General features: G+C 43.1%; 1 protein-coding gene across 1 annotated transcript in view; it reads left to right on the forward strand.

Annotated features, from left to right (window-relative positions):
- prdm16 (PR domain containing 16) overlaps nucleotides 1-23,107 on the forward strand; it is a 151,216-nt gene that overhangs the window by 54,870 nt on the left and 73,239 nt on the right. Inside the window, exons 2-6 of the mRNA XM_048614876.1 lie at nucleotides 614-716; nucleotides 3,468-3,666; nucleotides 5,450-5,597; nucleotides 10,180-10,333; nucleotides 19,239-20,610. Coding sequence (XP_048470833.1) covers nucleotides 668-716; nucleotides 3,468-3,666; nucleotides 5,450-5,597; nucleotides 10,180-10,333; nucleotides 19,239-20,610 — 1,922 coding nt within the window. The 5' untranslated portion in view covers nucleotides 614-667. The remainder of the gene's footprint in view (nucleotides 1-613; nucleotides 717-3,467; nucleotides 3,667-5,449; nucleotides 5,598-10,179; nucleotides 10,334-19,238; nucleotides 20,611-23,107) is intronic.

A 23,107-nucleotide genomic window follows, 5' to 3' on the forward strand; every position in this document is an offset into this window, starting at 1 on the left:
TTTCGGGCCTAGACCCTTAGGCCCGAAACGTCAGCCTTTCTGCTCCTATGATGCTGCTTGGCCTGCTGTGTTCATCCAGCCCTGCAACTTGTTGTCTCGGATTCTCCAGCATCTGCAGTTCCTACTACCTCTGATTCACTAAGTCACTACCATCAACTTGAGAACCCAACAAGCTTCAAAGTGATTGTTACTAGACCAGCCTTAAGCACTGAACAGCTTCTGATTGATATCTCAATACTTGCTCTTAAGCATTTGAAATATCTACCATTTCAAGCTCCTACACTTTAGCTGTGGAGAATTGTTCAGCAGGATTGCAAATTCCATTTAATGCTTCCCTGTATGAAGACTGCAAAGTGAAGCTAGAGAATCTTTCACTTTAGGTTAGAATGCAGATCTGGGCAATGAGACAGAATGTTATTCAGGGCTGAGATTTATGTTCCAGCCCTGTGTACTGGATTTATAGTGAAGGAACTATTGGTATTAGTTGCTATGAATCTGCAGAATCCCAATTTATTTTGCAGGGTGAAGTAATTGCTGCTCTTGCTGTCTAAGTCTACAAAGTCCCTGTCTGTTTCACAGCCTAGATTAATCCTCTATTTAATCTTACTTCCAGATTTACTATAAAGTAATTAAAGAGGTTAAATCGGGCGACGAACTGTTGGTTTTTATGAAGGACGGCGTCTATCCTGATGGGACAATGCCACCAAACCTTGATGGTAAGGCTTGTAGTAAGTACATAGACAAATGATTAAATTGGGCAGTGGTTGCCTTTGTCTGATCATGGCTAAACAATGCGGTGTCTCTCCAACTGATCGTGACAAAACCACATATTGCCTCTCTACAGAATCATGATGAGATAATGCAGTGCCATTCCACCTGACCCCAGAGGACCCCAAGCAGTGATTCTCTATCTGATTGTGGATAAGGCAATGCAGTACCTTCCCTATCTGATCGGTGAGACAATGCGTTGTCTCTCCATGCAACATATCTCCATTTGATTGCAAATCTCTAAATCAACGAACGTAACTGAAGCCCACAGTGATGCACTCTTTTTGTGTTCTCAAATGGAGATCCAGCCAGCTTCTGAGAAAAGCCGTTTGTGATTTTTCACCCCTCCCCCATTCCTCTCGGGAAGGTGGGAACGCTCAGTCATCCCAACTTTGACCCATCTCTTTCCTTGCACCCCTGTGCGATGCAGTGGCAGTGGACCCAGTCTGTGGTCAGTGACTTCCACCTGGTTGCAACAAAAGCCCAACTTTGGTTGACTCGTTGCAAGGAAATGTGTGCCAGGTTACTTTTTGCTTTATTTAATTCCTCCCAGTTTCCTCTTCTCCAGCCTTAATATTTCAGCTGGATGATGAGATATTAAACCACATCAGGGTGCAGAACAAAAAAGGAAAAGACTTGTGTTTATATGGGGATAGTAAGAATGGCAGATGTTGGAGTCAGAGGTAACACAGTGTGGAGCTGGAGGAACACAGCAGGCCAGGCAGCATCAGAGGAGCAGGAAAGCTGACATTTTGGGTTTACACGCTCCATCGTGACACGTCCCCTCTCACCTCCATCCAAGGCCCAAAGCAAACTTTCCATATTCGACAGGGGTTCACCTGTACATCGTCCAACCTCGTCTACTGTATCCATTGCTCTAGTGTGGCCTCCTCTACATCACTGAGACCAAACACAGACTCAGCGACAGACTCACGGAGCATCTGCGCTCTGTACGCTATAACCAACAACACCTTCCAGTTGCCGACCATTTTAACTCCCCCTCCCACTCCCTGGGTGACATGTGCATCCTGGGCCTCCTCCAGTGTCACAATGACACCACCCACAAACTGGAGGAACAACATCTCATATTCCACCTCAGGAGCTTACTACCCTACGGCCTCAACATAGAATTCACCAGTTTCAAAATCTCCCCACCCCCAGCCCTCATCGCATGTCCAACCCTCCCTCTCATCCCCACCTCCTTGACCTGACTCAACCTGTCCATCTTCTTTCCCACCTATCCGCCCCACCCTTCCCACTGACCAATCCGCACTGTCCCCTACCTGCATCACCACCATCCCACCTACCTTCCCCCAGCCCCACCCCCCACTATTTATTTCTGAGCTCCCTTCCCCCTCCCCAGTCCTGATGAAGGATGTAAACCTGAAACATTGACTTTCCTGCTCCTCTGATGCTGCCCGACCTGCTGTGTTCCTCCAGCTCCACACTGTGTTGCATTTATATGGTGCATTTTGCAACTACAAGATATCGCAAAGCACTTTACAGCTAATGGAGTACTTTCTGAAGTAAAATCAATGTTGTAATTTAGACCCAATTTTTTCATCATCTTGGGCTTGGTGCCTGATTTACTTAAAGGTCAGTCTGTGTGTTTAGCTGAGTGGGCGTACATTTATGAACCCTTTCTGTATCAGCAGAGGGGTCGGGGTGGGGGGAGCTAACCCTCCTGCCTCCATGGGCTAAAGCACCTTGTGTTGTGTTACTGAGACACAGAAACTAGCAAGGCCCTCAGTCCCATCCTCAGTCAATTATAAGTGAGTAAATTTTAACCAGCCAAGGTCAGGTGTTACAACAGACCCAAGCATCTCTGAGTTAGGGAGAGAAAGGGGGGAATTAAAGATGGATTCTTGCATGGAACCTGCACTGGGAATGCACATTTCTGGCAACTGGGCCCTGACCTTAGCCTTGACTTGGGGTGCGATGTCACCCAGGCCATCTGTAAAGGCTTAAACGTAATGAGGCGTTTGAGGGAGGTGTGTAACCAACCTCTGGTAGAGTTGTCAGCTAGCATCTTGTGAACTATAAGGAAAGTAAACTCTGGCAGGAGGAGAGATGGTGGAGCACAGGAAGAATGAAAGGTGACCTGTGTGCAGCCAATGAGTGAAGTTTGAATGAGCTGCTCAGTTTTCTGTCTCCAGAGGAACTGGCTTTGTGGATTTGTGTACACAGGCCACATAACTCTGCTTTCTTTGGCTCTTTATTTTTTTTTGAAACCCATTAGGGCCCGATTTTACTTTCGGTCTTTCATTCCTCTTTTGTCTCAAGTGCTGTCGATGACAACAGAGATGCACAGGCAGAAATGTCGAGTGTGGGGAGGAGGGAACGGTGGGATTCTTGTCGAAGTGAGAGGTGTGGGGGCAGAACCCAGGCAGAACTGACCCCTTCACACCAGTTGTTCTGTTGGAAAATTTACAGCATCCAGTGGATTGTTTGACTTGGCACAGGGAGCAGGATGCTGCCTCGTAAACTCAATAATAGCTGCTCCCTTTCTTTAATTTGTTTGAACTTGGGCTGCAATAATTTATGATTACACAGCGCAGGCCCTCACAGCATTCGGCCGGAGTCCTTTTCCCTGCATGATTTTAACTGATTCTCTACTCAAATCTTTAACTTCCTCCTTATTTCTTTGCCATTTCTTTCACCCGGTGCGTGGATCTTTCTTCGTGCACCGGCTCCCACAGACGAACAGCGGTACCGATGTGAAGACTGCGACGAGCTGTTCCGCTCGAAAGTGGCACTGCGGCGACACCAGGCCTATGCCTGCAACAACGTTAATGCCATCTTCACCACCATCAACGAAGAGTTCAAGCAGAGCCAGCTGGGTGACGAGCAGCTTCACGAGTGTAAGGACTGCGATCGGATATTCCCCAATGAATACAGGTACGTTGGATCGCAGGCTAATGGCTGGGGAAGGTGGCACCTTAAACCCTTTGCTGCTGGCGTCAGCTCCACGCACTCACTACAGCGTGCCGAGACTTCCCACAAACCATTACTTAATCTGTGTCAAACGTTGAAACTCTGGAGCTGCACAACAGGAGGAAGGACAGGTCAATTAATGGCAGAGGCTTCTCCAAATGGCGATATTCATAGCTTCCCTTTTCCACACCATCCCCACTTTCATTCTATTTTTAATATTTGACATGATAGCGTGGATGAATTTAACATTTGTCCTGAACAGCAGGGGCCATAATGAAAGAGGGTAAGCTTCGTGCTCATATGTTATTCCCTGTTTAGAGAGAATGTGTGAGGTGAGTGAAGCACTGCTCAGAGAAACGTCATAAACTAGAGAGGTGAACTGACCCACTTGCAGCTCATCCATTTCGAAAAACCCTGCCATTTCTCCACTCAGTTTATCCTACTGCTGTCGAAATGATTCAAGGGATCTTGTCACCCCAGTCCCACTTCTGTATGTCCATTCAAAGCTCCTGTACTCAGTTCCTGTCTATAGTTATTTAATGCAGATATTAACCTTAAGTTACTCACTTTTGATGACAGCAGTAACAATCATAAGTTCTGTCCTATGTTTGTATGTCAAAACAGCTTTGTGTAACATAGTACTTTTAAATTTGTGAAATACTCCAGTTTCTTATCACTTGCTATAATTTAAATTACAACTATTCATTCACTAATTGAGCAGTGCTCGACTAAATGTTCATTAACTATTGTTTAACTGCACTGCTGGGATTAATTTGTAAAAGTTTAGCCCCCTCGCTGCTGCAACTTCCAGTAATTTAGTGAGATAAAGCTTTGTTTCCCATTCTCTTTCAAGTGGACTTGGGGTGGAGGAGGTGGGAGAAAAGGGAGGGAAGTCATTTGTATATGGTAGTGTTTGTAGAAGCTACAATGTCCTTTCAGTCATTTCCTGGAAGTCTGTTTAGCTAAAGTAGTTAATAATGAGAATATATTGTTGTCGCAAATGATTTTGCTGCTCCTGAATACAGCCTTCGGCGCACTCGCAAATGGATGGCTCCCAGATTGGAAATCCCAGTCTGTTAACTGCTTATCTTTGTGCTGGGTCAGTAAAACCCCTCCTTATTTGGTAAATATTTGATTCTAACTGTTAAAACCTGCTCTTTTGTTCTGCGTGGTTTATGATTTCTTTCTTCTCATGTTAGGAGTCTGGATTACATACTTTTTACAGAAACTTTCTCCCCAGCTTGTGTATAGCTGCCACCCCTACCTCTCCCCTGAAGAGTAAGTAGGATACACAACAGTGTGTGGTCTCAAAACTCTCTGCCACCTTCATTGTCGGTGTTGGCTCTTCTTGTGTGAGCCCCTAACAGTGAGCATCAGTGAGTCAGTCAGCTATAGGGGCCATTCATGTTGAGCCCAATCCCATGCTCACGCCAATGGCCACATATGTACGCTTTCAAAGTGGCACACTGAAGGGCTAAAGCAGAAGTTGCTGGAAAAGCTCAGCAGGTCTGCTCTTAGACTTGGGCACTGACTAATTGCAACGCCCTAATTGGTACAATGACTGAAAGCAGTAAGGCCATAGAATGAACTCGGGATCTCCTGGACTCAGTGCCACTACAGGCAATAGATTTACCCACTGGAATAGCAGGAGAGCTGAAGTTTCTTTTTCAAGGATATGTAAAAACTGTCTTACATCTGGTTGACTTTTGGCGCTAAGTTGTCTATCTCCTCTGTCCTGTTGGTGCAGCCTAGAACAACACATGATCATTCACAGTGAGGAACGTGAGTATAAGTGTGACCAATGTCCGAAAGCCTTCAACTGGAAGTCCAACCTGATTCGCCATCAAATGTCACATGATAGTGGCAAACGCTTTGAATGTGAAAATTGTGATAAGGTAAGGTTGAAGGTAAGAAGAGCCAAACCTTTCATTGTCTCATTGTTTATACTGTTATTAGTTCTTTCTTTGAAATCATTAGTTAAACTGATACAATGGCAGCTGGTTAGCAGGGATTCTGATTAATGAGGCTCAGGTTAATTATTTACTAATTAACTGGAGTCCTGATTATTTGGAAATTCACCCTCTTTTCTCTGGCATGTCGATTGGAAAGTACACTGGTGGGATTTGCTTAATGGGCAATTTCTGACAAATCTCTCCCATGCAATTAACTGGGCTTCAGTATCACATCACTCAGAACTTGTATCTCATACTGACGGCAACTTTGGAAAAGACATGCGATAAAATCCTGGTGAAATTAATTTAAGCATAACAGGCATTACTAGACGTAGAGATATAACAGTACAGAAGCTAATGGCTGTTGTTTTGCAGAGGCTCAGTCCACACTCCTGCACCAAGAGACCTGGGTTCAAGTCTTACCTGCTCCAGAGGTGTGTAATAACACCTCTGAACAGGTTGTTATAGAAAAATAAACACAGGACAGAGGCTGAACGCTTACAAAATGTCTAGAAAGTGAGTCACGTATTGCAGGTATCTACAATAGGACTGACCATGACATTGCAGCCTCTGGCTGTGTTGATGCTGGAAGCAGCTGAAATTGAACAGTGTATCAGTCCTACCTGAGACATTGCAGACTGTAGGACTGACTGGATTGCTGTGTAAAATCACAACATAGTGATTTGCAAATTGCATGGAAACCCAGGAACAGGCCAATCAGCCCTTTGAGCCTGTTCGGCCATTCAATATCATCATGGGCTGATTATCCTACCCAATGGCCTGTTCCCATTTTGTCCCAAATCTCTTTACTCCCTTTAGCTTTAAAAACCAGGTCTGTTTCCTGCTTGAAAACATTCAACTACTTTCTATGGCGGTGAATTCCACAGGCTCACCACTCTCTGGGGGGAAGCAAATCTCAGTCCTAAATCATCTACCCTGTATCCTTAGACTGTCTCCCCTGTTCTGGACACCATTTCTGTGTTCACCCTGTCTACAGTCATACAGTACGGAAACAGACCTTTTGGTCCAATTTGTCCATGCCAACCAAGTTTCCCAATGTATATTGGTCCCATTTGCCTGTGTTTGGCCATATCCTTCTAAATCTTTCCTATTAATGTACCTGTCCAAATTACTTTTAAATACTGTAACTGTACCTGCATCTACCACTTCCTTGTGCTAATGAGTAGAGTTCATTCCAATCTCATTTGATCCTTTACCATATTTCAAATATATAGTTCCTAAACAATTACACTTAAATCGTTAGTAAAAAACTCCCTGTGCATCAGATGGGTTTGGGAGGGGGGGATGATGTGCTGGCAAGGTGAATGATAAGGAGATGAATAGAAAGGTAAACAAAAGATTGAAAGCTGGTGCTTGAAATTTAGAGAAAAGAAACAAGACTCTTTCCTTCCACTGTTTGAGTTTCTGCTGATTCAAATTCTTATCAGGTGGTGATCTGAGCAGAGTTTTAGGTTGTGTCATCTTTCTGTTGAGTAAAAGGGAGGGAAAAGGTTTCTTTGTTTCTTAAGGTGGGACTGCGAACAATCACTAGTACAAGAGATAGTAAGAACTGCAAATGCTGGAGAATCCGAGACAACAAGGTGCAGAGCTGGATGAACACAGCAGGCTAAGCAGCATCATAGGAGCAGAATCAGTAGTACAATGCTGTTTAACCTTGTACTGCTCAATGAAATGTCCCAATGTCATGCTGCTTCACTCACACATAAAGAAAGGCAGTCTAGGTCTTACATATCCACCCTGCCTTCCAGAATCACAGTACAGCTCAAGAAACTTGATTCAAAAGTATTTAATTTTCTGTGAAGTGCTGTTAGAGCTCAACAAACATCACTGGAGCTGTAAACCCTGGATGCTGTCAGAAGTTCAGTAACAGCAGAGCTCCTGTCCCATTTTACTTTAAAGCAAAATTGGACTACTGTTTTTAACCTCAGTCAATATTGTGGTGCTACAATTCGTACCCCCAAATTCTATTTCCTTTTCCCTTTTCTGATACATTATTGCCATATTAGTCCATAGAATTAACTTCTGAAATCTCTCTTAGTCACCATCTTATTTTCATAAATAACCAGAAACAACCCTGTTGGTAATTCATCAACTTTTGAAAAACTTATCCATTTGTGATTATGTGACACTAAAGGTTCTGCCGTGATGTATGTGAATCTTGCCACATTTCATTCCTAAACTATCAAGTCATACCTGTACTGATTCCTGCTCCCACACCATCACCTGTTCAAGAATCTAGGCTTGGCCTTTGATTTTTTATTTATATGCTTCCCCTCAGTGATATTGTCACCAAACTCAGCATGAGATTCCACATTCATATGCTGACAACCCTCAGCTCTGTCTCACAGCACTTCTCTTGACCTTTGCAATGCCTGATTTATTAAATTATTTGTGTATAACATCTCCTATTGTTTGAGCAGAAATTTCCTCCAATTAACTATTGGTAAGGCAAAAGCCTTTGCTGTTGAGCCCTGCCACAAATTCTATTCCCTGGCCATTGTTTCCATTTGTGGCAATTGTTTAAAGCCAAGACAGAACCATTTCCAAGTTAGTATCCAACCTATGGCCTCTGTGCTCCAATTTGGCTGTTGCACATCCCAATTTTATTCACTCCACACATTGGCAGCCTGCTTTCAGCTGTCTTGACCCTCTGGGCATCACAGTGGCTCAGTGGTTAGCATTACTGCCTCACGGCACCAGGGACCCAGGTTTGATTCTTACCTTCAGGTGACTGTCGGTGTGGATTTCCTCCGGGTGCTCCGGTTTCCTCCCACAGTCCAAAGATATGCAGGGTGGGTGGATTGGCCATGCTAAATTGCCCATTCTGTTCAGGGATGTTTGGGTTAGGTGGGTTAGACATGAGGAAATGCAGGGGTAGGGGAATGGGTCTGGGTGGGATGCTCTTCAGAAGGGCGGTGTGAACTTGTTGGGCTGAATGGCCTGTTTCCACACTGTAGGGATTCTATGATTCAACTCCAGGATTCCCAGCGGGAACATTTCTGCCTCTTTACCACTCACTTTTCCTTTAATGTGCTCCTGAAAGCAAATCCTTCAGTCATCTCCTCAAGTATCTGACTCAGTGTCAGAAGTGTTTTATTGATAAAGTTAAGTACCTTGGGACATTTAACTGATGTTTTGTTAAGTGATGTTTATAAATGTATTGTTATTGAGTGCATGATTCTACATAGAAAGTTACGCATCTGAATTTGATTTTCCTCTGCTATCCCAGAGTTGCCCTCTGTCCTTCAAACCTTAGCTCTGTAGTTATTTTATCCAAACTGTTCAGGTCACCTCCAAGTGGGTCTTGAAGCTAGACCTTCTATCCCAGGAGTAGCGGCACTACCACTGTACCACAATTCCCTTTACTTTAGCTCTGTGGATATTTTCAAATCAATGTGCTCAGAGATATTGCTATTACTCCTGGAGCAGATTGGATTTGAACTGAGGTATCATGGCTCAGAGGTACAGATATTACCACAAGGCCATAAACACTTTAACTTTAGCTCTGTAATGCAATCTTGTTAACAGAAGGCAAATAATAAGTAAGTATTTGATTACTGTCTAAATACAATTTTTTTTTCAATATCAACCTGTTCAGCAATGTTATTACAAACCTGTGGAGCAGATGGGATTGAAATCCCAGTCTCTTGGCTCATAGGGAGGGATACCACAAGAGTTCCTCTGATTAGAAGGATATTAAAATAACAGTCTTTGTCGGTGAAGCCTTCATAATGGCCAAACCTAGTCTAATAAACTGATAACCAGGAGTCTGGCCACACATAGATTCCAGCTCCAAGTGGTCTAGTTAGATTACGTTGTAAAGATCCCAGCAAGAAGGCTGCTTTGTTCCACTTTTCTCTGAAAAATGAGTCATTGTGGAGGTATTGCTGACAGCCTATCTCCTGCTGGTTAAGCAGGTGTAGAGCTATATACCACAGTTACATCGGTAGTAAATTTTACCAAACACCAGGCATGTACAGAACCCAGCTATGCAATGGGATCAAAGGTGCAAAATCTGCGACATAGCACTTAAATGAACATGAAGCCAAATTAATACAAAAATAACTGCAGTACAGGGAAGCGCCTGGCCAGCTCAGTTGCATAAGATCCTTAATCACAGAATTGTAAGGTCAATTTCTATATTAGGTGCAATAGCATTGAGGGTCCTATTGGTGCAGTGGTAGAGTTCCTGCCTCCGATTGGGGATGTATGGGTTCAAGTCCCACCTACTCATTACACATCCAAAAACATTGGCTTTAAAATATCTAGACCATCGTGTTTGTGTCTGCTTTTTGAAAGAGTTGCTCAATTAGTTTTACTCCCCGTGGTCCTGAAATTCTTCCCTTCTGATATTGAGATTCCTCTGCAATAATTGTTGATCCTGTTTTAAAGAGATCTCTAATACATGGGACCAGGACAGTCCCCTTTAACAGGTTGCTGTGCAAGGTTCCCAATGACTTGCTTTATTATTGCTCTCTCTCTCTCTCTTTTTCCAATTCATCAGGTCTTCACTGATCCAAGCAATCTCCAGCGACACATCAGGTCTCAACATGTGGGAGCCCGGGCACACGCTTGCCCTGACTGTGGAAAAACCTTTGCCACTTCGTCTGGATTAAAGCAGCACAAGCACATACACAGCAGCATTAAGCCTTTCACCTGTGAGTTATTGCATCTGTCTTATCTTCATGTGTACTTGCAGGTATCCTGTGTTGTCTGACATCTAATCACTTTCTCCTAGTCTTATGATTGACTAAGTCCAAGTACACAATGCAGTCCTGCCAAACCTTTCCTTTTTTTCAGAAGGTCATTTGTTTCTGTTAACACTCATGCCAGACTCGTGCTTTTTCCTTGAGTCTGAAGTTCTAGAATCTCCCCAGCATGCTGCCTTGCCCTCTTGTTACCCCTTTATATCCTTTCAGATTTTGGGTTCAGCTAACGTGCGATAAAATGCTTTCTTCTCTCATTAAATAATTTGTCTGAGCCCTCTTCTCAGCTGAGTCAGTTTCAAAATAATCCAGAGGTATGCATACTGACTATAAAATATTTTCCAACCTTACCCTTTCTCAGTTCCTTCACCTCCTCACCCCCTATTTCTCCCCTGTAGGCGTTGACCCTCGTTGGACTTTCATGGAGGCTGAACATCTTCACCCTGTGACTTTCCGTCACCTTTGTGCTCAGACAGTTAAATAAAGAATCTTTGCTTTTGCCCTCACCAGCACTTTACCTATCAGTATTTATGGAAAAGCTGTAAAGTATTTGCTTTCTGATATAAGTGAGATCACAAGCAAGCCAAATTTACACCCAATTTTCTTTAACATATTGCTGTATTGACTGGTTGAAGTCCTTATTTTATGCCCCATTCTTGAAACCAAAATGGCTGCCCAGTGTGAGCTAACAGAACTTTGATTTGTAGGTATACTTCTGACTAATGCCAGACAGTCATTAATACCAATTCCCTTATTTACAGAGATTTGACCTGACACACTCATTTCCCGTCAGATTTTTGCATTAGCTGTTACAAATTGGAAATTAAATGCACTTTCTGATAACTAGTCTGCCTGCCTTCTCGAACCCATTTGTGCTCAGAGATAAGATTCAACTGAAAAAAACATTTCATAAGGCTTTGCCACGTATTTTCAGCTGTGCCAACTTGTTACTCATCATGTCATTGATAAGTTGGTGATTAATTCCAGTGCTCAAAGTGATTATTTGCAGTGATAGGCTGAAATATAGGGACAGACTGAATACTTTATGAAGAATTTGCAAATTGTGATATTTGTGTTTGTGTTAGTCACACACTCCTGGGAGACTGACCTTTGAGGCCCAGAACTGCCCTACAGAGTCAAACTAAATACATCGAAGCTGTCACTTTTCATTTCGTCGACACTGAGCTTTATGTTATTGGCAACAGTATGTTTCTTCCAAGTTCCAAGTCAAATAGGGAATATAGGCAGATGTTGACTATTTCTGCAGCAGTTGAAATCCAGCGTTAATTCTTCTCTTCGGCTTAATACTTATCCCTTGGTTTTCTTCCTGCCTATTGTTCACTGTCAGACTTTCAGCTGACACGTTACCTTCTCCTTCATCCATAGAGGTAAATGGTAAAAACCATCTATCCCTCCACAATGTTTACCTGGGACGGGTAAATAGCTGATGGCCTTCGGAGGGTAAACCTGTCAGCATTGGTCAGCGCAATTGTCAAGTGCCTTGGCCTGAAAGCTGTAAAAACCCACCATGGGCAAGCATATTTGGCCAACTTGGCTGACTTTCCAATTTAAATTGAGAATTTGTCTCATTGCCACTAGAACTGTGGGCTCGGCTTGTAACCTGTTACACAATCTATTCCTCTGTTACTATAGAACATGACCAACCATGTTCCACCCATCTGAGATCCTGATGTAAGTGGCTTGCCACCTGAGAGGATGGTGTGAGACCATTCACAGCAAAAGATCTAGTCCAGCCTGCAAGGTGCAATTGGTTATAAATGCTCTCCTAGTTCCTTAATAACTATGCTTCAGTTTAGTTGCAATTCTTTTTTGTATCAACAATTTAGACAACTCACTAACATGGCTACATAGCAAAGGCTGATTGCATAATAATATCCATCCACTTTGAGGTCTTTATATATTTCTTTCTGTTCTTGATGGCAAAGCCATAGTTAAGTACGGACGCCTAAGACTGAGATAGCAAGAACTGCAGATGCTGGAGTCAGAGACAACACAGTGTGGAGCTGGAGGAACACAGCAGGTCAGGCAGCATCAGAGTAGGAAAGTCAACATTTTGGTTTGGGGCCCTTCTTCAGAACTGGGGACGGGGAAGGGAGTTGGGAAATAAATAGAGGGAGGAAGGGTGGGGTGGGGAAAGATAGGTGCGATGGTGATAGGTGGATGCAGGTAGGCAGTGGTGGGGATTGATCAGTGGGATGGGTGGGATGGATAGGTGGGAGAGAAGATGGACAGGTTGTGTCAGGTCAAGGAGGTCGGAAAGAGGATGGGTAGGGCTGGGGAAGGTAGGTGGGATGGTGATAGATTGGATGCAGGTAGGGGGTAGTGGGGATTGGTCAGTGAGAAGCGTGGGGCGGATAGGTGGGGAAGATGATGGACAGGTTGTGTCAGGTCAAGGAGGTGGGGATGAGAAGGAGGTTTGGATGTGGGATGAGGCCGGGAGTGGGGAGATTTTAAAACTGGTGAATTCTATGCTCAACCCATTGGGCTGTAAGCTCTCGAGGTGGAATATGAGGTGTTGTTCCTCCAGTTTGCGTGTGGCGTCATTGTGGCACTGGAGGAGGCCCAGGATGGACACGTCATCAAGGGAGTGGGAGTGGGAATTAAAATGGTTGGTGACTGGAAGGTGTTGTCGATTATCTCATACGGAGTGCAAATGCTCCACAAAACGGTCCCTGAGTCTGTGCTTGGTCTCACTGATGTAGAAGAGGCCACATCGGGAGAAATGGATACAGTAGACCAGGTTGGAGGATGTACAGGTGAACCCCAGTCAGATATGGAAAGTTTGCTTTGGGCCTTGGACGGAGGTGAGGTTGGAGGTATAGGGACAAGTGTAGCACTTCCTGTGATTGCAGGGAAAGGTGCCAGAGGTGGTGGGATTAGTGAGGAGTGTGGAGCAGACGAGGGAGTCGAGGAGTGAGTGGTCCCTACAAAAGGCAGATAGGGGTGGGGAGGGAAATATCTCTGTAGTTGTGGGGTCAGATTGTAGGAGGCAGAAATGGCATGGAATGATGTGCTGGATGCGGAGGTTGGTGGGGTGGTATGTGAGAACAAGGGGGATTCTATCACTTCCGCCTCCTACAATCCAACCCCACAACTAAAGAGATATTTCCCTCCCCACTCCTATCTGCTTTTCATAGGGACCACTCACTCTGCGAATCCCTCATCCGCTCCACACACCCCCCTAACCCCACCACCCCTAGCACCTTTTTCTGCCACCACAGGAAGTGCTACACCTGCCCCTACACCTCCCCCCTCACCTCCATCCAAGGCCCAAAGCAAACTTTCCATATCTGACTGGGGTTCACCTGTACAACCTCCAACCTGGTCTATTGTATCCATTGCTTCCGATGTGGCCTCCTCTACATCGATGAGACCAAGTGCAGACTCAAGGACCATTTTGTGGACCATCTGCGCTCTGTACGCAATAATCAACAACACCTTCCAGTCGCCAAACATTTTAACTCCCCCTCCCACTCCCTTGATGACATATCCATCCTGGGCCTCCTCCAGTGCCACAATGACGCCACACACAAACTGGAGGAACAGCACCTCATTTTCCACCTCAGGAGCTTACAGCCCGATGGCCTGAACATCGAATTCACCAGTTTTAAAATCTCACCATTCCCGGCAGATCCCACATCCAAACCTCCCTCTCATCCCCAACTCCTTGACCTTACACAACCTGTCCATCATCTTCTCCACCTATCCGCCTTACCCTTCCCACTGACCAATCCTCACTACCCCCTACCTGCATCCACCTATCACCATTGCCACAGCTCCACCCCTCCTCCCACTATTTATTTCCCAGCTCTCTTTCCCCTCTCCATTTCTGAAGAAGGATCCTGACCTGAAACGTCGACTTACCTGCTCCTCTCATGCTGCCTGACCTGCTGTGTTCCTTCAGCTCCACACTGTGTTGCCTAAAGATAGAGCATTTTTCTGGATAAACCTATCTTTAAAGGTTTGAAATATTGATGTACTCACAAGAACCCTGCCAATATTGACACTAAGCCAAGCGACCATCAATAAATCCAAAAGCTCTCCTCAAGATCCTTCCTTATATTGTGGCACAGTCCCACAAATTCCCTGTTCTGACTTCTGAAAGAAAATGTCAGCTACTCAAACAAAGCTTTGCTTTTATTGCGGTAAAAAACTAATGCTGACAGGTATGGAGCTATATAGCAGTCTGATGATGGGCCAGAGGTCTCACAGAACCCCTCACAAATACCACTGTTTGAAATCCTGTACACAAGAATATCTCATTTTCATTTTCCTAGCTGCTCCATTTAATTTTTAACATTTTAAATCAAGCGAGGTTAAATTGGTCAGAACTTATACTGCAGATTTTTTCTTCATAGACAGGTTACCTTTTTCTTTTCTGTAACTTTAGCTTGTGCAGTCTGCCTGGCTAACACTATTGCAGCCAAGAGGGCATATATATAGCCAGCTTCCAGATTTGCTAATATTAAACTCAGCTAGGAAAGCTCTATTAACAATGGAGAGTTAAGACATTTTATCATTTTGGGGACCTTTTGGCATCCCCAGGTCAGAGGAACAATGCAGCATCTGCTTTGACCCATGATGTTCCTTCATCACACTCCAAGCTCAGCATGCTTGACCTTTACAGTAACATGATCCAGCTATGTGTTAAGTATTCGACACAGTGTGAAAGATTTGCAGAACAATGCAACCAACAATTCTCACCTAATTTCATGAGAATCATTAAACTCCAAGCATGATGCAAATAAATGCTCTTTTCCTTTTTTGTTGTGAAATGTATTTTTCAGGCACAGTAGTGCTGTAGTTGTATTATTTCACTTGATTGTTTTCATATGATTTGTGACAAACAATTAGAAGGATGAGGCCTAACAGACCTAAAGCTTTGATAGATCACTCCAAGAATGAGAGTCAGTGCTGTAAGGTACATCGATTGATAAGCTGAGAGGTCACTTAGTTGTTTGGATTTACCGTCTTGTTTTAATTAAGTTGTGGTCAATATTAAAAATGGATCTGACACTTTGAAGGGCTTATGGAAGATGAAGGTACCACCATTCAGATTTACTATTGGGTAGAACTCTGAGATGAGAGTGCATGTGAGCTTGCATCAGTTCCACTTGCAAAACATTCATTCATTCTAAGTTTCAAGCTGAAAACTTCTTAAGCTCCAGAAAGTTTCAACCTCCGTTAATAGTAGCATATTTTTCAATTATGTGTGATGCTGTCAAGGTACTTGTAACTTTATTGTTACATTGCTCCTGTTAACCCTGCTGTCCATGAACTAGTTGGGTGACATAGCTAGAAAGTCAGTCATGCTGTTGACTAACCTATGAGATTGTCAAGTGAATATTAGTCTATAAGAATATAGAGAAGTGTAAGGTTTTGGAATTTGATTGTTTCAGCATCTAATAAAGGACATATTGGAGGTGAAATGTATTTTCTACAGTCACAAAATGAGCAAGAGTGTGCAGGCCACTTATTTTATACTGCATCCAGTTAAAATCAATGGACAAGTAGCATGCTTTCTATTTTGTGCTGCTGCATAAGGCTATTTTTGCCAGTCACTAATGGGAAATGGTTCATGAGGTGAGAATCTTAAAGTCTAGTGCATGCGTGTTTTGCAAATAATTGTGGGAGCCAACGAGTGTGTAATGCAGTGAGTGACCCTGGGACATTCAAGTGTGTCTAGGGGAATCCAATTCAATGTCCATCCATTAAGCTGTATCAATGTTAATAAAATTCCTGAAAACTGTGTGCACTTATCTGTACAACTTGGCTTTGGGTTCTCATATTTTTGTGAATTTTTCTCCCATGAAACTGATATGTCCACATTTGGTATTTTCTGATCTAAGCTTGTTACCCTGACTCTGCAATTTCACAATTAGCTCTAAATGCTTCCTGGAAAGTATTTTCATTTCTATTCCTTTCCCTCAGTATTGTCCAAAATAAAGTTTAGCAAAATAAAACAAATGAAATAGATTATGTTTCACAAGTGCATGATTAAAATTATTCAGTGAAATGTCTTTTGTGTCTGTAATGCCATCAAACTTTTACTTGAAGGCCTGAAACTCTCCCAAAAGCCTGACCTCAGACTTGATACTTTAGTACAGCGCTAATTGTGACTCTGAGCTGCTTTTGGTTTGTGTAGTCACGACATGTGCAGTGTATCTAATTTCACAAGCTGTATCACTACCGTTCACTCTGAGTACAGTACTAAGGATATCTTTGTTTAACATCAAGTGACTTGTGCTTCAGTTTTCTACAAAATTATTTGAAGAGAAGCAATGGGCATAATTAAAAATCTTTATTCAGGTAGAATTCACATTGTGCATCCTTTTTTAAACAAACAAACAACAGCCCCTGACAGCAGATTCAAATAGAAGTCTGTTGCAGAGGGAATTAAAACCACATTGCGATATTTGTGAGAGGCTGGTGGCCAGTTTGTATTGGATTTATGAAGGAAAAACACATTCTAAAAGTGGACTTATCAAATTTAGATGGAGAATAGTGCTGATACAAGAAATGTGACTAGAACAGTGAGTCAAGTAGATCAGAAATGTATACGATAATATACTGGACAAATTAATATGACAACCACTTCATTTAGAAATTCATAGATTTAATTTCTCTCCTCATTCTTCAAAAACTTTAGTTGCTTCTGTGAACTGACACCCCAGGTTATGCATAACAATAAGATTAGGGACCATTTCCAGTAAAAGTCATTAGTTGTGATGAGGCATACAAGAAATATGGCAATGATATCCAGTGTACAATCACAAATCATTGATGGCCATCATTAAGGACATATCACTGAAGTGTCCGAGTAATTAGAGATTTGAATAGGTGTTGCTAAAATATATTTAGAATTCCAGAATATTCTACACTAAAGCAAAATGGCAGATGTAATTACGATAACCAAGCATTTTAAAATGTTGATCCTGACTTGCATGGAACCATTAATATGAATTTTCGTGTAGACATGTTTTCCCATATCAACCTGTTCACACCTCGGGAAGAGATGGCATTTGAACCCCTGCCACCTGGATCAGAGGTAGAGACACTACCACTGTGCAACAAGAACCTTCTGAAAGGTCTCTCTATACTTACTATTTTACCTTAATTAGTGGCATTCCAGATTGGGGAAGTAAATTCTCACAATCTTCCCTTGACGTGGGATACAAACTTGTGTTTTTAAACATCATAGATTGGTATTTCTAGCCTTGAAAAAGTTAGATCTCCATTCCAAGGGCCAAAGTTTAAATTTCAAATTCGACCATTGATTAAACTTAGCAGTACTATGATAGTTGTGTTTCACAGGATTGAAGTCACTGTTTAGGGAAGGAGGGGTAAAAGGACGAGTAAAAGGGAGAAGTCCAATTGCTTGGAGTCCCACTACCAAGCAGAGGGACATCCTGTATTCAGCCATTCATTATCTCCATCGATAACAAACCTGCAAGGATCCACAGTCTGGATTGCTAGAGTGTCTTGGATGAAGGGCAATGGCAGTGGTAATTGATTTAGGGAGGTAGGATATGGAATCCCAAGTATATAAAGTGTCCCTATTGCCTCAAGTGCTAACAGCCTGCTATCTCACTGTGACAGTGCTTAGTGTAAGTTAGTATGAGAGGATTTAGAATTGGTTTGATTATATTGTAATTGTATTTATCTGTATGATATTGACAGATAGGAGGCAGGGACAAGCATGGACACAGAGTGATGGTAAGAAACCTTTCTTTGTATAGCTGTTGAAGCACAGGAGTTTATTGTCAACCATAACCAGTGTTACCACTAAGTATCTTCCTGTTTACCTCATTTTTAAGCCCTGGTCGTGTCTGGTTTTTGGTTTCCTTGTTATTGGAAGCCAGTCATTTTTTTAATTGGCTTCATAAAATAAAAAGCAACAATTGATTTGGGAACATGAACCTGCCCTCATATTCCCTCCACAGTTTTTGTTTATACAGTTATAGAAGGATTTTATTTAATCATTACTTACAGCTTGTTGGATTCCTTTGTGAGCTATTTTACGCATTGAATAGTAGGGAGAGGCAGGGAACATCAGAAAAGCACTCTCTACCTCCCAATCTCAACTTCAGGTTTCAGCAAAAAAGAGCAGAAAGAATTTGACATGAACACATGGGCCAATGCTTTCCACACAGCACACAGGAGAAATCAAATCCAATAGAATTCATTTTACTCTTGATAACTGAAAGGTGTTGTGTATGTAAAACTGTAAAACAACATGTCAAACACATTAGGAGGAACGCTGACTATATTAGTTTTCTTCCTTGTTCTGTGATGTTGTCCTGGGACTTGTCTTAATAAATACAACGGAGATTCTTTTCATTAGCCAATACTTACTTTTTACCTCTTTCTTTCCCTTGGGATGATCCAGTTGAGTTTTATTGTGCTACCTGACCATGCCCAGGATAATGCTGTGCATTCCAGTTTTCTTTATCCCTTTTATTGAGAATAATGCTAGAAGTATGAGATTTCGTTTTCTCCTTCTCACTTTACAATGTGCACATTCCTGCATGAGTACATGAATGAAAATGCACTATTAAAAAAGCAAAATTAAATCCAGCACTTGTGTTCTTTGTTTAGTTGAAGTTCATCTGTAATGGTGAGTGACCTTTCAGCTTATCTTGAATTATGGTGGCTATTTTCTTTGAGAGTTCAATTATCAGAATTAGTTAGGGGTATTATCTGTCGAAACACCTACCCAGGCTAGTGTTTGGGTATGCAGCAGTTAATAGAGGCATTCCCTAAGTTCTCTTATGGCTCATGTTGTTGCAAAACAAAAGCCATTTATACAACGTCTCTCCTTTGTATTCAATTCCAGGTGAAGTTTGTCACAAATCGTACACCCAATTCTCCAACCTTTGTCGACACAAACGGATGCATGCCGATTGCCGAACACAAATAAAGTGCAAAGACTGTGGCCAGATGTTCAGCACGACCTCTTCATTGAACAAGCACCGCAGGTTCTGCGAGGGCAAGAACCATTACAATCCCAGTTCTATGTTTCCTCAAGGTCTGCCACTCACTCCCAGTGCCATGCTGGACAAATCAAAACCTGCATCCGCCCTTAACCATACTTCACTAGGATTCAATGATTACTTTCCTTCGCGCCCACACCCAACAGGATTGCCTTTCTCACCACCAGCTGCATTTCCCTCCCTTGCTCCAGGCTTCCCCGGCCTTTTCCCCCATTCCTTGTATCCCAGGCCCCCTCTGTTGCCGAGCAATGCATTGTTGAAAGGCTGCTTAAATCGTGATATCGATGGAACAGTCCAAAGCCCCATGGGGACTCCCTCCGTGTCGCAAGCATCTTCCCTTGTGTCGACGTACAACGACAGGGTTGGTCCTTTAGAAGAAAAATCCAACATCCGTTCTGAAAATTGCTACGCTGAAAAAAGCAAAGGAAAAAGCAGTGACTTATCAGAAGGTAGTGACTTTGAAGATGTGAATACAACAAGTGGGACTGACCTGGATACGACCACTGGCACTGGGTCTGATTTGGACAGTGATGTAGAGAGTGATCGCGATAAAAAGAAGGAAAAGACCAACCAGACAGCCAAAGCGACTGATAAAGTCTCCACTAACTCAACCAATGAAGTTAATGAGCGAACATATCTTCCATCCCAACATTCCTTCTTTCCTCCTCCAGATGAGCAGAATCTTCCAACTAATGCTGCTAATGACTCCATTAAAGCTATTGCCTCAATTGCAGAGAAGTACTTTGGCACTGGGTTCATGGGAATGCAAGAGAAGAAAATGGGGTCACTTCCATACCACTCAATGTTTCCATTCCAGCTCTTCCCAAACATCCCACATTCCATATACCCTTTCACGGACCGAAACCTCAATCCCAACCTCTTAGTGAAAAATGAGCCAAAGTCTCCCAGGGAGCATCAGAAAAGTGGGAGCGCAGGCTCTGAGTCACCCTTTGACCTCACCACGAAACGGAAAGAAGTGAAGCCCCACCCAATGTCCAAGCTCATGGCATCTACGCTTCCGGGGGAGGAGCAGCCTCTGGACCTAAGCATAAGCAACCGCAGCCGGGTCAGTCAGAATGGCCCCGGGGAACCCAGAAAGAACCATGTGTTTGGTGACCGCAAAATGATGATCAGTGATGAGGTGCCCAAGATGTCGCACCAGCAACCCTTCCATTACGCAAAGCCATCACCTTTCTTCATGGACCCCATTTACAGGTATTTGTAGATCCTACAGTAATCATTAACTATTCCTTCCGAAGATATCGGCCATTGTGTCAGCTTGAACATTTCATGAAACATTTGTGCAGGTTTTTCTCTCGTTTCACATTGTTAACGCATGCTGTAGCCACCTGTTCTCACCCTTCCTCTTCTGAAGTTGGGATAGAGTTCCACAGCTGCTCACGACCCTTCCCACACTCCTCCCAGAAGGCATTTTATTCCCATTTATTTCTAAAAGGTATTCAGTAAGGGGCCACGTGAAAGGTTCTTGCACAAGTCAGGAGCTCACAGTACTGAGGGCAATATATTAGCGTGGATTGAGGATTGGTTAACACACAGAAAACAATGAGTTCAGATTAATGTGTTTTTTTCAGATTAGACGGATGTACTGAGTGAATTGCCTCAAGAATCAGTTCAAGGGCCTCAATCACTTACTACTGTAAGAGGGGGAAGAGTGGACTGTATCCAAGTTTGCTGACGATGCAAAAGGAGGTGGGAGGGCATGCTGTGATGGGTACATAAGGAATCTGCAAGGTGAAATAGATACGTTGAATGAGCGGGCAAACACTTGGCAGATGGAATTTAATGTGGAAAAGCGGGAGGTCATATACTTTGGGAGGAAGAGTCAAAGACAGACTGTCATTTAAATGCAGACAGACTGAAAAGAAGTGCAGTGCAGAGGGATCTGGGTGTTCTTGTGCATCAAAAATTAAAAGTTAGCAAGCAGCTACAGCAAGTAATTAAAAGTACAAATGAATTTTTAGTTTTTATTGCTAGAGGATTGGAGCTTTAAAATAGGTAAGTCTCGTTACAGGTGTAGAGGGTGTTGATAAGGCCACACTTGGCTCACTGGGTGCAGTTCTTAAGGAGTTAAGAAGGATGTACTTGCATTGGAGGTAGTTCAGGAAATTCAGTAGGCTGATTGGGATGAAAGGGTGACTTATAAAGATGGCTAAACAGGTCAGGCCTTTACTCAGTGGAATTTAGAAGAATGAAGGATGATCTTATTCAAAAATTACAATATTTTGACGAGGGTTGACAGAGTAGATGCTGAGATGTTTTCATGAGTGGAGGAGTTTGATCTAGGGGTCATAGTTACAGAATAAGGGGACACTCATTTAAAATGGAGATGCAAGGGAATTTCTTCTTCAAGATGGTGGTAACTGTCTGGAATTCTCTACCCCAGAGACTTGTGGAAGCTAGATTGCTGCAAGTATTTAAAGAGGAGATCAATAGGTTTTTGAAATATGGTAAAGTTGAGGGCTATGATAAGTTGGCACAAAAGAAGAGTTGAACCGTAGGGAAGATCAGCCATGATTTTGTGGAATAGCTCGAGAAGCTGAATGGTCTACCCCTGCTCCTGTTTCTTATGGTCTCACTTCCTCCAAACTCCCACACTGCACCAGTATCCCTCCACCCAGTCCCCAACAAACACCTCCACAACCTATTGCTGAGGTGTGAGCTGAGCAGGGATATGTTTACAGATGTGTAGGATGGTAAGAAGGGCAGCATTGTATATGGCTGTAATATTCACCAGTGATGCTGGCTGTCCGTTCTCAATGCAATGGCCCAGACCCTAAGAATGGTCAACAGGACAGGAGAGCCCTCTCTTGTCTGCATCTGATTCACTCACATGCCTTCAGGAGATGAAGAGAGAGGAGAAAACTGATGAGAAATTTCAAAGTGCATGTGCATTGTTATGATTTCTTGCTTGAATATCAGGCCCTGCATTTATTACATGACACAGCTTGGGATGTCTGGCTGATCTGTGTGCAGCATCACATTGCCATCAAATATGGTGCCTCAGTGGTTAGCACTGCTGCCTCACAGTGCTAGTGACCTGGGTTCGATTCCAGCCTCGGTCTGCATGGAGTTTGCACATTGTCCCCGGGTCTGCATGGATTTCCTCCCACAGTCAAACGTGCAGGTTAGATGCACTCGCCATGCTAAATTGCCTATCTCATGCAGGCTAGGTGGATTAGCCATGGGGAAGTGCAGGATTACAGGAGTGGAGGAGTGGGTCTGGATGGGATGCTCTTTGGAGAGTCTGCGTAGATTTGAATGGCCTGCTTCCACACTGTAGGGATTCTGATTCTACTTGCAGAGGTGCAGACACATTCTGAGAGGAGTGAATGGTCTTCCCCCTTTGCATAATTTACCAACAGGTTAAAAAAAAATAGCTTCACCGATCTTTATTTATAAAGTTTTGCATTCTTTACTGGAGGATTTGTCATGTATAAGAAATGGTCTTCAAAACAAAAAGAAAGTCATTTCGTGCTGATTTTTTTTTCTGACCTCTGGATAGATCTGGTATCTGATTGCCAGTTTACATTCAAGAGAAATAGTCAGTTTACCTTGTGGCCTTTAAAAGGGGTGAGAATATTGCATTGTGCATTACAAAATATGATGTTCCTGTCCTTATAAGCCTCTGCAACCTTCAGATCTGTTACTATAACAAATAATACAAAAGCACAGCCATCTAACTCCAGGCTGA

The sequence above is a fragment of the Rhincodon typus genome, chromosome 31, assembly GCF_021869965.1.
Source record: "Rhincodon typus isolate 14 chromosome 31, sRhiTyp1.1, whole genome shotgun sequence".
Taxonomy (NCBI): domain Eukaryota; kingdom Metazoa; phylum Chordata; class Chondrichthyes; order Orectolobiformes; family Rhincodontidae; genus Rhincodon; species Rhincodon typus.